This window comes from Leptonychotes weddellii, chromosome 16 (assembly GCF_054177405.1).
Source record: "Leptonychotes weddellii isolate Sample4059 chromosome 16, ASM5417740v2, whole genome shotgun sequence".
NCBI lineage: Eukaryota > Metazoa > Chordata > Mammalia > Carnivora > Phocidae > Leptonychotes > Leptonychotes weddellii.
The window spans coordinates 50,541,953-50,555,191 of NC_138384.1; the positions used below are offsets into that span (position 1 = coordinate 50,541,953).

Consider the following 13,239-nt stretch of genomic DNA (forward strand, 5'->3'; position numbering starts at 1 on the left):
TTTAGGCCCTGCCGTTCTCAATACCACCGTCCCAGGCACCCCTTTCGTGCCTCTGGTTGTGCCGTTATCCCAGCATCCTTTCTCGATTCGAGAGCTGAGTGCTGGAGAGGTGCCAGGATGAGGACTCAGAAACCTCAAACAGCTCACGTTTGGGGCTGACGCTGCAACCGTCCCCGCGTTCTTAGGCTTCAGACGTGGCTGGTCACGGGACTCAGATGGCCCCTCCAGACTCAGCCTTCCTCTTCCTCTATCCCTTCCTCTCTGTTTTTCTCAGCCACTCTGCTCTTCCTATCTATTGTTGTACACGCCATCGCCAGGTGAGGGGGGATGGCCATTCTGTTTCCAGCCAGAGTCTCAGGGGTGTTGCCTCATTGGTCAGCCTAAACCATGTGTCCGTCCTCAGGCCAGTTTCTGAGGCTCATCAGTTGAAGGTCCATCTGAGGATAGGGTATTGGTTCCCTGGACAAGTGATGCTACACTAGCCAAAGCTAGATTCTTGTGGTCTCTGATCTCATGGCTTTCCCACAGTCAGTGGGGAAGACTTAACCATGTAACAAAATGCTGGGAAAAGGGGGCCACGGGGCCTGGACCAGGGAGGAGGGGATGGCTGAGCTGAGGCAGGGTTTTGGATTAGAAGTGGTGCACCTGCGTTTTCTTTGTTACTCTCATGGCAGAGGGGCACAGGTGGTTGAGTGGTGAGGGTGCTTGTACCCTTTGGGCCTGCATCCTCTTGGCAGGCAGCATAGGGCTCAGCATATCAAAGGTCCTGAGGGAAGCTGGGGCTGGCACCTGGATGGATCGGGCAGCATATGACAGGTGAAGAGTGAGGGTGGAAGTGCACCTGGGGTATTAGCATAGCCTCTGGGACCTGTCACTGAGAAGCTAGGGTCTGTTTTGGAAAGGAGTGGCAAAAGCGGGCAGGGAAGGGAGGCGGAGTGCTGTGGGCCTCCAGGCTATAGAGATTTGTGGCTGGGATCAGAGCAGTGCTGGGGGATGGAGAAAATTGGACAGACTTGGGTAGCTTGGGGTTGGGGGTAAGAATAACTGGATGGATGTGGCATGGGGAGGCCGTGCTTGGGAGCAAACGGTATGGGCTCAGGTACAGATGATCCAGGGACAGGCTGGCAGGACACCGTTGTAGCTTCCCCAGATGACCAGTGCCTTAGGGGTTCCTCTCCTGGCTTCCTCCAATCGTTCTGGCTGAGTGAGGCTGAGTGGTCATTCTCTGCAAGTCCTCAGCCCTGCTGATAGTATGGTAGCATTTGGGTTCACAAACCCCAGCCTGGCTTGCAGGGGTGTCCCCGCCAACTGCAGAAATGGCTCTTCGTGGGGGGCTCTCACATCACTTCAAGTTTTTTTCTTAGAGGACTGATTCAGCGGGTGGGTCCGTGGACTTATGACTTTGGGCATGGGGCCCTGGCCTGATGGCTCACGCCTTTCATGTGTGTGATAATTTTTCCTGTGTGTAATTTCAAATTCTTTAGTCATATGTGTGCAGATTTCTCTTCCTGTTCCTCAAACACCAAGATGATCAAAACATGAGTGAGCTTTCTTGTTCTCTTTGTTTCTGATTATAAAATTCACACAGGATTTATGAAGTTCTGGCAGTACTTAACCTCACAGCAGTAGCTACCTCAGTGTTTGCGTGCCTTCCTTAATCGGACTCCTTGCCTCCACCTAGGGACCCAGTGACTGCCTTCCTCCCCTCTGATTAGTATATCCCAGGTCAGGGTCCTCAGAGTTCCGTTTGTGGTTGGAGAGGACAGTAAGTGTTGGCATAGGGCCCAGGGGACCTCTCCCCTCCTCCTGACTGTGCCACATGGCAGTGCCTCTACACATGGGGAGCTGTTGACCAGAGTGGCCCTGGTTCTGGCTAGGGGTAGGCCAGGGGGGAGGTGGAGAGAGGGGTGGAGTAGCGGAGGGAAAGAGGCAGGGAACACACCTCTGGGGTGACCATTGGAAGCTTCTGGCCGAGGCTGGCTTATCTTCTTTCCCTGATTTCAGGACCCCAGTCTTGTAGCAAAGTCCAGCTGTATCCCTGGAAGAAGCTTGGACACATTAGCCTCAAAAGATTGTGTTTAGAACCCCTCAGGCCAAGGGCAGGCTGACCCCTGCCCAGAGTGGGGTTTAGGTCCCAAGCCAGATCCTGATGCATGAAGATCTTTTCTTTGGCACTGCTTTTCATCCTGCTTTTGGCACCCCCAAGGTACCCACCGGTTGGAGGTGGGGGGAGGTGCTAGGTCAAGGGCCTGGACAACGGGATGGAAGGGTAAGGTAACTAGACCAAGAGGCAGTGGCATGGGAAAAGTCTAGAGGGTTCCAGAGATGCCAGCCCAGTGTGTAAGACGCCGAACCTGCACTGGCAGCATGTGTACTTTCATGGAAGCTGCTAACAGCTGTGTTTCCTGTGACTTGCCACTGAACACATTCCTCATAGAGACCACCACCCAGTGTGGGGGAGCCCTTGGGGGTCGCACACCTGGCCAGGGTTGGCGGCAGCTGTGGCCCACGGAATGCGAGTGATCACTAGAGGGCTAGGGAACTGGCCTGGGGCCTCCAGTGGACTTTGATTCCTGGACTGGTTGGGGTACTATCCTAAGGGGAACCTAACCTCAGCGTCCACTGGTAGTTAACATGCGTGAAAGAATCTAGATTTCCAGATAAAACCTAGCTTTTATGCCTAAGAAATGGCTTCCTAGGTTTAAAGTTTTACAAACACATCCCCAGCTCTGGCCTGCTGGGCACCAGTCTGCTACTTCTACTGCACTTGATGATCTTGGCTGGCAGGGGAAAACCGGGCCAGTTCTCACCTGGCAGTTGGCTTGGCCCATGGCTGTGAGGGTGGAAGGCATCATGGGCAAACAGGTGGCACCCACAGACCTCGGGGGGCTGGTAGGAGTCCTTGGCTCTCACAGAGACTGCACGGTTGCCGAAGTGGGGGAAGGCGGGGGTGGGCAGGGGGACCCGCGCAGGTGGGGAGGCACTGAGTGGGCACATTTCCAGACCCGTGTTCTGCCTACTGTTTATTGAGCACCTACTGGGAGCCACGTCCTGGGGGGGCCCGCCTGTACCCAAACTTGATGAGAGGCCTCACAACCACCCTGTGAGGTAAGTGTTCTGAGCGAACGCGCTCCCCTCCCCCGACAAAAGGCCCAAAGCCGAGGCGCAGAGAAGGGGGTTACTCCGCGCTGTGGATGCGCTGGTGCTGGATGAGCTTAGTGCTCTGGTGGAAGCGGCGGCCACAATCCTGGCAGGCAAAGGGCTTCTCGCGCCGGTGGGTGCGCAGGTGCTGCGTGAGCGTGGGCCTCTGGCGGAAGGCCTTGCCGCACTCCGGGCACGCGTAGGGCCGCTCGCCCGTGTGGATGCGCCGGTGCTGGGTGAGGTTGGCGTGCTGCCGGAAGCTCTGGCCGCAGTCAGGGCAGGCAAAGGGCCGCTCACCCGTGTGGATACGCTGGTGCTCGGTGAGCCGCGAGACTTGGGTGAAGCCCAGGCCACACTCGCTGCAGTGGTAGGGTTTCTCCCCGGTGTGCGTCCGCTGGTGGCGCGTGAGCTTCAGACGCTGGCTGAAGCGCTGGCCACACTCCGGGCAGGCGAAGGGCTTCTCGCCTGTGTGCACGCGCAGGTGCTGCGTGAGCGTGGGCCTCTGGCGGAAGGCCTTGCCGCACTCCGCACAGGCGAAGGGCCGCTCGCCTGTGTGGATGCGCCGGTGCTGTGTGAGGTTGGAGCGCTGCCGGAAGCTCTGGCCGCACTCGGCGCAGGCGAAGGGTCGCTCGCCGCTGTGCACTCGCCGGTGCTGCAGCAGCACGGAGCGGCGGCCGAAACGCTCGCCACACTCCACGCAGCCAAAGGACTTGTCACCCGTGTGCACTGCCTGGTGTTCCAGGAGCACGGCTCGCCGCGGGAAGCTCTCGCGGCACTCGCTGCAGGGGAAGGGGCCGGGGGGCTCCGGCGCGCCGGGAGGCGTGGGGGGCGCGCTGGGCGCGGTGCCGGGGCCCGGGGGGTCGCCGTGGATGCGCTGGTGCTGCAGCAGATTGGAGCGCTGCCGGAAGCTCTGGCCGCACTCAGCGCAGTGGAAGGGCTGCTCGCCTGTGTGCACTCGCCGGTGCTCCTCCAGGCGCGCGCTGCGCACGAAGCCCTGGCCACAGTCGCCGCACACAAACGGCCGCTCCTCGGTGTGCGTGAGTTGATGGCGCAGAAGGTGCGAGCTTCGGCTGAAGCTTCGGCCACACTCGCCGCACACGAATGGCCGCTCTCCCGTGTGTATTTTCTGGTGCCTCAGTAGGTTGCTGCGTTGGCTGAACACCTTCCCACACACGTCGCAGCGGCCGCCCCGCCCCACCGCGGGGCCTGTGCTGGGGCGGCCCCGGCCCCGGCCTTGGGTCCTGGGCGCGCGCCAGCGGGCAGTGGGCAGTATGGGGCCCAGGAGCTGGCGGGGACCCTCGTTCGTGGGGTTCTGCTCACCTCCAGGGCCACTGGGGAGCACGAGTGCATGTGAGAAGTCACTTTCACGGGAGGGTGACTGGAGTCGGCCGGTGAGGCCGGCCATGCCGAGGTCCCAGGGGATGTGGAGGTGGGGGCTCACAGTGCCTGGGCCAGCAGAGATGCTGTCCATGTGGAGCGCAAACCCTGCATTGCACAAGGGGATCCCTCATTCATACCAAGAGAACTGCGCCTGGCCCCACTCCAGCCCATGGTAAACAGGGTAAACTAGAAGGACCTAAAACTAGCCAGTGAGGCTGACAGAGGTGGCAGGGGTAAGGATTCTTTCTGTGCAGGCCTCCCTACAGAGGCATCGGTGGGACAGAACCTAGCATGAGGAAGATTCAGAAGATGGCGACAAGCTTTCCAGGCCTGGCTTCAGTTTGCAAGCATCGCCTTTCTGGAAGGGCTGTAGGGCAGATATGGGGCAGGTGGCCCTGCACTAGTGATGATGGTTTCTACAAATACACAGAAGTGGGTGGGTCTGAGGGGGGTTGGAAGTGGACCCAACAGGAAAGAAAGGGGGATGGGAGGGGGGTAGGCGGCAGGACTTTGGTCTGATGTGCCTTGCTTGGGATGTCCATGGGGCATCTGAGGGAGAGAGACTGCATGCAGGCTGTGGGGTGCAGGAGTTGGGGCTCGGGCTTCAGGAAATGTGAACATGGGTGCTGTGGCATTTGCATGGCACACAGAGCCCTGGCCCGTGTGTGATCAAATAAGAGTGGGTCTCTATGGAAAGAAGGAGCAGGTCCTAGCCACGCTGTGGCCCTCCAGCATTAGATGCTGTGTGAGAAGGGAGGTGTGAGCAAATGCAGCTGAGAAGCAGGGGCTAGAGAAAGAGAAAAGCTGAAGGAAGTTAAATCAGGGAGACTAAGAGACTAGCAAGGGCTTCAGTGGGTGACAGAAAATCCGTAAGTTGCCACAGTAAAGTCATAAATTATACTGTATCAAAGGAGATCATTTGTGCACAGCAAAGACAACCCTGGAGCCAAAAAAGGAATGACAAACACATTTTCCAGAAGCAAAGGGCTAATTAAGCTTCTAAGTAAAGAGCTCCAATTAATCAACAAGACCGATGACCTGACAAACACAGGCAAAGGATGTAACTAATGCTGTGTCCCATAAAATATGCTGAGTTCACACCTAATAAGAAACTGCAAATTAGAGCTGTACTCGACTACCATTTTCATACTCTCCCCAGAGGGACTCAGGTGTTTGCATGCCTTGCTGGTGAGCATTTAATGGGAAGTCAGTGGGGCAAAATACATTAAAATGAAAGTTTCACTTTCATGCACTTCAACAGTTGTGTTCCCCACTGTCCAAAATGACCTATATATACGAGATTTCTCAGTCCGTCACTGAAACTCCACCCAAAGGAATGTCAGCAGGAGCCTGCCTGGATGGATAAGTGTCTCCACAGCGAGCCACAGTGGGGCTCCATGCAGCTGTCCAGAGACAAGAGTATTTGTTGCTGTGTGAAGTGGGAAGATGCACAAAAAATGTCAGGTGTGAAACATGGTGATTAGACCTTCACGTGTGTTTTAAAGGGGAAAAAGGTATGTATTTGAATTTGTGTTTGCTCTTTTATGCACAAAATCTTTTTGGAAGGATGCATAAGAAGATGGTAATGTTGGCTGTTGGGGAACAAGACTGCGTAACACAGGCAAGAGAAGGGCATTATACTGTATACTTCCTCGTGCCTTTTGAATTTTCTAACATGTGAATGCATTAGCTATTCACAATATTATGATGAAGACAGTGGCTGCAGAGATGGTTGGTTGAGGGGTGAGGAGAGCAGCCAGGCATCCTTAATGGAGAGACCAAGGTAACTGAAGGGAATGAGTGTTTGAAGCTGGGAGCCGCGGTTGTCAACGGAGAGAACAGGGCTGCAAAGAAGGAACCCGCCAAGGAGTCTGAGGTGGTGCCGCCAGTGTGGATGGAGAAAGCTGAAAGACTGTGGGGTTGTGAACTGAGAGAGAAGCAGGTCCAAATTGGAGGCAGTGGTCGGCCACAAAGCACAAGGCCGAGCCTGGCCAGCCAGCTGAAGACTAAAACAGCAGATGGGGGATGTGCCAGATCCTACTCCCTCAACTCCAACATGCAGAAACGACAACAGAACCTGAGAAAAAATTTAAAAATATTTTGGGCAACTCCAAAGGAAGAAAGGACAGTTGGTGAGGTTCAGGAATCCAGAGCCTGTGCAGTGAGCTCTAAAGCCCCTGGGGCTTTAGACCTGGGGATTAAAGCCAGGCTCTGTCATGAAGCTCGGGGTTGAGGACATGGGCTAGGTTAGTGCAGTCCTCCCACAGACCTGGCCAGGAATAAGCTGCTTGCTTTTGGCTGGGTTCCAGAAGTACCTTCACTGAACATCCTGGGGCCCAGATGATCCTTCCACTTCAGGGTTATGATGGATCCTGTGGCAGCCTCTCACCCACCAGGATGCTTGTCTCATGTGGGGACAAACAGGAAGGTCCTACAGCTATGAAGGGCAGACTGTCAACAGTGCAAGCAGTTGGGAGAATTCACACCTGAAGAAACCAAACTAGCTAACCAGTTTGGAAAGGACACTAAAGTATGTCCAAATCCTCAAAGGACGGATCAGCATCCATGAAACAAGGACATTATGAAAAAAGAAAGACTTAGAATCCTTATTGACAAAAAACATAGCGAATAGGGACTTCTGGCTAATAATGGTATCTATTTAAGTTAGTCCCATCCTGAAACAACAGTAAAAACAACAACAAAGTTTTTGTTTCTTGGGGCATAAAATCCACAAAGGTTAAAGAAGAGGAAAGGAAACAAACAAACCTCTGACATTTTCTATTCTGGAAAGCTGAGGGGCAAAGAGTAACTGTGTAGCAGACTGTAGAAAGTGAATACTAAGCCAGCAGTGAGGAAAATGGAAGAAAAAAAAAAATCACTCTGACCCCAAAGAAGACTCGAAGAAAAGTTTGGGAGTTAGAGGTACCAGGTAGCTCTGGCCATGGAGGTGAAGGGGCAGGGCCACGAAGCACGCTGGGGAGGCTGTTCAGAACTACTGCATGGACCAGCCCTGGGCTCTGTCTGCACAGAATTCTGAGCAAATAGTGGGCACTGCTGTAGCTCTGATTCCTGGATCTCTTTTCCCCATCCTGGCAAAAGGCTGGGTTGAGGTTAAGAGACCATACTGAGGAAGCAATATAGCCAACAGCCAAGTAATACGCATTCCAGAAACAAGGGAACAAAACAATGGAGGGAAAGGAAATCAGAGAAACAATTCAAGCCAGTTTCCCAAAAATGAGAGGTATGAATTTCAAACTGAAAAGGCTTACCAACAATGATGATGAAAAAGCTTTGAAACTGAATTAGTAACAAGAATTCTTCATGCAGCCCAAGTAGCCTAATATAGAATGTTAGGTAAGTGTGTTTTAGAGATGTAGCACCTCAGAACTTTTTATCTCCCATACCAGAGTTCCCAGGAAGGTCCACTAGAGCAAGGGAGTAAACCAAGAAAGAGGAGGGGTCCAGGGAACAAGGAAGAAGAGGCAGAGACACTGGACGATGGCAGACTGAGAGCAGTATAGCTGAGGTGGACAGCAGGGGGCCATTGGCTTCCTCTTCTGTCCTGCTTGATCCAGGTCCCTCCTGCCCACCCACTGTCTGCTAACTGGAGGTCCTTGCCAGATCCAGACCCTCCCTCCCCTGCTACCCAATCAGTAGGGCAAACCCAGAATCTATGGACCTTCCAGGAATGCTAGGGCTGGGAGAGGATGGGGGTCTGGGGAATACAGGCCCTGTTCTCAGGTTTTACTGTGGTGGGGAGCAGCACCTGGAGGGAGCCTGAAGTCAGCAGAGGGCTTGAGGAAAACCCCAACAGCCTACTCCATGCCAGGGGAGAGCACAGAAGGTTATATGTTGCAAGAAACAGTCCACAGAATGGAGGAGCTTGGAGATGCTGGAGTGAGAGGGCAGGGCCAGGAGTGGGTTAGGTGAATGTGGTGCTGCCCATGCAGAGGGCCCAGCCCCACCATGCCCGGTCTCACTCACCTGGAGGGAAGATGCCCCCAGCTTCCTCCTGCCACAGGGCCCCAGGATGCTCCCTCCATGAAGGCCCTTCAAGCACAGTCTCACTGTGGGGAGAGGCCTGGTCCAGCCCTATCTCACAGTCCTGAAACCACAGTGGTCGCTGCTCGTCTATGCCCAGCTAGGCTCAGAGAGGGACCTACCCGACCCCCACCCACTGAGGCTCCCCACACAGGGAGGATGGCTTGTACGGGGCTCACCTGGGCCTCTTCAGGCAGGAGAGTGGAAGTGGCTTCTTGGGGGTTGGCTGCAGGCCCAGAATCCAGAAGCTCTGTAGAGGAAGGTTGGGGTCAGGTGGCCCAAGGGTGTTCCCACCCCACTGCCCTCCTCAGTGATATGCCAGATGCTGGAATCCACGCTTGGGGCTGGAGTAAGGCAGAACCCCCTGGAAGGCCATAGGAGGAGCTGTAGCAGGATGAGACAGACTCAGGTCTGTGCCCTGCCCCCCTGCATGAGCCCTGGGCAGGAAGGCCAGTGAGGGTAGAGAGGAGCACTGCACCAGGGTCCACACAGGAATGATGCAGAGTGTGGGTGGCCAGCGCTGGCATCTGCCTGGAAGGAGTAAAATAGGGAGGGGCATGCCTCCCAGCACCCTGGGGTCCTCCCTCAGCCACACCTACCCATATTCAAGCCTGCTGCCTGCTCCCCAGAGACCAGCTATCGTCTCTCAATGGATCTTCTTGGGGAGCGAACCCCACATGCCTCCCCACCTCGAAACCCCAACAGCCTGCGCCATGCCGGGGGAGAGCACAGAAACACAGCTGTGACAGACTTGGCATGTGAGGAACAGTGATGGCCACTGGCTAGGCAGGATGGAGTGCCGGGAGGGGGGGGAGGGGGGCACACCAGTGCACATGAATAGTTCCATCCAGCAGGTGACCTTCAGGCTGTTGAGGCCAGACTCCTCTGGTCTACCCAATCAGGCTTTGGGCCATGCATGCCTTGGCCGCCCTCACCTGGGTCCTCTGTAACCGTGGGCTCCTCTTTCACCCGAAGGCCCAGTGGTGACTCTTGTGTGGCTTCAGATGGTGTCCTAGGCCCACATTCTGGAGTCTGAGGCTTGGTTTGAAGGAGGGGCTGGAAGTTGGAGGGCTCCATCTTCTCTGATAGCACCTCCTGACCCTGCACTTGGACTGTGACCTGGGGAGGCGCCCCCCCTCCATCAGGGACCCATGCAGAGAGTTCGGCTGGGTACAAGCAGGGGGTTCATGGGCATCTTCCCCATCACAGGACCCCAGGTCCTGACCCACGAGGTTCTCCATGGACCCACATCCCCCCAGCACTGAGTCAGGAGTGAAGGGACCACCTGCATTTGCTCTCCTGCTGCTTACACCCACGAATGCCCAGTGGTCTCCCTCTCTCTCCACCCTGCATCCCTTCCCGCGTCCATGACTCCACGTGATGCAGGGATGGGCCAGTGAAGCTGGCCCTGGAAGCTTGGCTACTCTCACACAAGGTCTGCTGCAAGTGACCACTTCCAAACCACAAGGAACAGGTGTCTGGTCAAGCATGGCACTCTCCAGGGTGAGGCAGAGCTGGATACTGTTCCAGCCTGGATCCTGGCTCAGGGCCACTGACTCACCCATCTGCGGGGGCCTCCTGGCTCCTGGCGCAGCCCCTCGACCAGGGCAGCGGCCTCCTCAGGGCTGCCTGGCCGCTGTCCCTCCACACGGGCCTGGATCTCAGGGGGCAGTGCGCACAGGAACTGCTCCAGCACCAGGAGCTCCAGCATCTGCTCCTTGGAGTGCGCCTCGGGCCGCAGCCACTGGCGACACAGCTCCCGGAGCCGGGCCAGGGCCTCACGGGGACCCTCTTCCTCCTCATAGTGGAAGTGTCGAAAACGCTGGCGTGCAGCCTCTGGGCCGGGATCCCACGGGGCGGCCTCACCCTCCTCCTCAGAGTCCTCCAGCTTCACCATGACAGGTCCCTCATCTTCCAGGGACATGTGACCTGGGGAGCCTAGTGCTGCAGGCCTCATTGGAAAGACTGGGCGGGGGCTCCGAGGATAATGTCTTCCCCTAGGAGAGGAATAGGATGAGGCTACTGCGAGGACAAACAGTGGCAGCAAATGCTTTTTTGAGCGTCTACTGTATGCTTCGTTGTTCCATCTTCAGACCTCCACTGAGTAGAAGGCAGATAAGAAAACTGAGGCACAGAGTGGTGGTCACATGCCAGGCACCTGTGTCTCTGGTCTCTAGCTGGGACCTACACACAGTCTCTGGCATTCCCCTGTTCCAAACACAGGGTGCTTCTTAGGCATAGAAGGCACTCCTCCCTTAAATCCTGCTCTTCTACATGCACCACCCCATCCCTGCCCTGCGGCTCTCCCACTGCCAGGTAAATGACATTTGCAATATTTACCACGTAGGCATAAGCACCACTACAGGCCCCCCTCCCGCCTCGGAACACCAGCCCATCATTGCACCACCCACTCTCCCATCAAGTCTCTCAGCTTCGTTCCACCGGGCAGCCTCCCTCCACCTGCTCCCCACCCCCACAGAAGGGCAAGGTCAACTCTGTGGCCACGCCTCCAGGCAGCATCCCCCTCTCCCCCGCCATTCAGCCCCATCCTCTGAACAGGCCCAACTTATCACACCATGTAAGGCCCCACCATCTCTTCAGCTTCCTGATTTAGGCAGGGTTAGGAGGTGATGGGAGCTTCCAGGGGGCCCACAAAGGCCCCAAGACAACTGGACCAGGCGCCTGCAAGCAAGGTCGGAGATTCTGATCTTGCCTATTTGCTACGTAACCCTGGCGAGTTTCTGTGAACCTCAGTTTCCCCATCTTTACCGTCCCCCGTAAGAGGGGATGCCCCCCTTCCCCCGCCATTGCTGCTCCCTTTGCAGCTGGGAATAATGTGCGGGCTTTGTGAAGAAATCTGAGTTTATTAAGTGAGTAGATTCGATTTCCAGGGCCGCCGGATCCCGTGGGTCAAACTTCCGTTCCTCAAGGTTCCAGGCCAACCTGCAACCCTGGGAGAAAGTTGGACCATTTTTAAGCCAGCCAGCCACTGCGAAGCTTCCTGAACTACATTTACCAGAAATCTTGAAGAGCAACTTCCACTTTCGAGAGACGCCCCCCCCCCCCGGCCCCGCTCCCCCGGCGGGTTTAGTGCCGCTATGGCAACCGGGGGGCGGGGCTCCTAGACCTTGTCGCTGTGGCAATGCACAGTGATTGAAGAGCATCGTGCGACAGCGCCCGGCTCGCCGAGAAGGAGTGCTAGGTCCCTGCTCTGCGCTCCGGGTCCCGCCGGGTAGCGGGAATCCAAGAGCCCGCGGCCGCCGCCCCGGTCCCCCCCAAGCCTTCCTCGTTGAGAGGTCCCCGCCCTCACCTCCACGCTCAGCCGGCCGCTCCGCGCTCCTAAGCATGCGCACTCGCCGACTTCCCCCTCCCCGGCCGGACTATGTCTCCCAGAATGCTCCACGCATCAGCCCGAGTGCCTCCTAGCCCTTCCCCCACCCTCTCCTCCTTTTCCCCCCATCCTCCCGTTCCCCGGGGTAGCGTTGTTCGCAACGATCAGATCACACGCCCGGCCGCCTCTTCCCGCGCTCCCCGCCTCGGATCCAGGCGTCCGTGCCCCGTCGACGTGCGCAAGCTTCTCAGGGGGCCACGGACAGCAGGACTGCCTTCCCAACCGCGCATGCCCCCCACCACGTTTGCCTCAATTCTTGACGGGCCTTCCAGGGATTAGCAGGGTTCTGCACCAATCACCGCTCTCGCTAGGACGCCGTCAGCCCATGTCTCCATGGCAACCTTTTGCAGAAAAAGGGGGCACTCCTCCACTGCCCGCCCGGACTGCAAATTGCAAAGAGGCCCGGCCCAGTGCTTTCTGGGAAATGTAGTCGGCTGGGCCCTCCGTGTGCGCTAGAACCGCGCGACGTTCCTTTGTGTTCGTGAGCGGTAGGCGGGCCTGGGAGTCTCCATGGTAACCTGTGGGGCCGACCCGACGGTCTCCAGCGCAACCCCGGGGACCTGGTGGGCATCTGAGAGGCGATGGGGAAGGTGGGGTAGGGCTTGGGAAGCCGACAGGGGCAGGGAAGTCGAGCGAGACAGTGAGGAGAGACAGACACAAAGACAGGGGCAGGGAGAGGCCCAGAGCCTGTGGGGGCCTACTCAGGGGCAGAGAGATTTGAGGAGAGACGGTGAACGTAATAGAACAGATTCAGAGACCGAGACACCGATAGGAAAGAAAGTCATCAGGGAGGGATTTCCACTCTCAGAGACTTAGAGAATGTGATAAGAAGCCAGAGGATCAGAGAGTCAGGCCCGGGTAGACAGGAGTGTCAGAAAAGTTAGCAAGGGGGAGGGAGATCAGGAAGGGATGGGTATGAAAGGAGAGACAGAGGGAGAGGAAGAAGAGGTTCACAAAGACAAGATACAGACAAGGAATACAGGCATACAGAGGCAAAGGGAGAGAAAGGGACAGAACTTTGAGATACACCAAAGATGGATGGAGGGAGAGTTTTCAAAGACCTAGAGAAGGGTGACAGCAAGAAGAGAGACAGTTGGAGGTAGATTTGTTAGGAAAACGTATCCAAAATTTGACAATAGGACGAAAAAAGATGGTTGGGGGCCCTCTCTGCATTTCCTAGCATTGTATACCAAGTAGTCTCGGAACTACCTTTCGATCAGAATCCAGGCTGCAAATGCTTGGGGTTAGAGTTGTATCACCCCTAGGACACTGAGCAGGAACTGAGA

General features: G+C 56.4%; 1 protein-coding gene across 4 annotated transcripts; it reads right to left on the reverse strand.

Moving 5' to 3' along the window:
- Positions 1-2,996: 2,996 nt before the first annotated feature.
- Positions 2,997-12,355, reverse strand: MZF1 (myeloid zinc finger 1). 4 transcript variants are annotated; one of them, XM_081807730.1, is made up of 7 exons: positions 11,873-11,967; positions 11,332-11,513; positions 10,124-10,559; positions 9,498-9,681; positions 8,742-8,812; positions 8,506-8,626; positions 2,997-4,626 (listed from the first exon to the last, which is right to left on the reverse strand). In XM_081807730.1, the coding sequence occupies exons 3-7, from the start codon at positions 10,517-10,519 to the stop codon at positions 3,179-3,181; spliced, it is 2,220 nt and encodes a 739-aa protein (XP_081663856.1). In that variant the 5' UTR covers positions 10,520-10,559; positions 11,332-11,513; positions 11,873-11,967; the 3' UTR covers positions 2,997-3,178. The 4 variants fall into 4 exon arrangements, with proteins under 4 accessions (XP_081663856.1, XP_006747842.1, XP_081663855.1 ...); XM_006747779.3 differs by lacking the exon at positions 11,332-11,513 and having other exon boundaries at positions 11,873-12,355; XM_081807729.1 differs by lacking the exon at positions 11,873-11,967 and having other exon boundaries at positions 9,498-9,600; positions 11,332-11,860.
- Between the last annotated feature and the right edge of the window lie 884 nt (positions 12,356-13,239).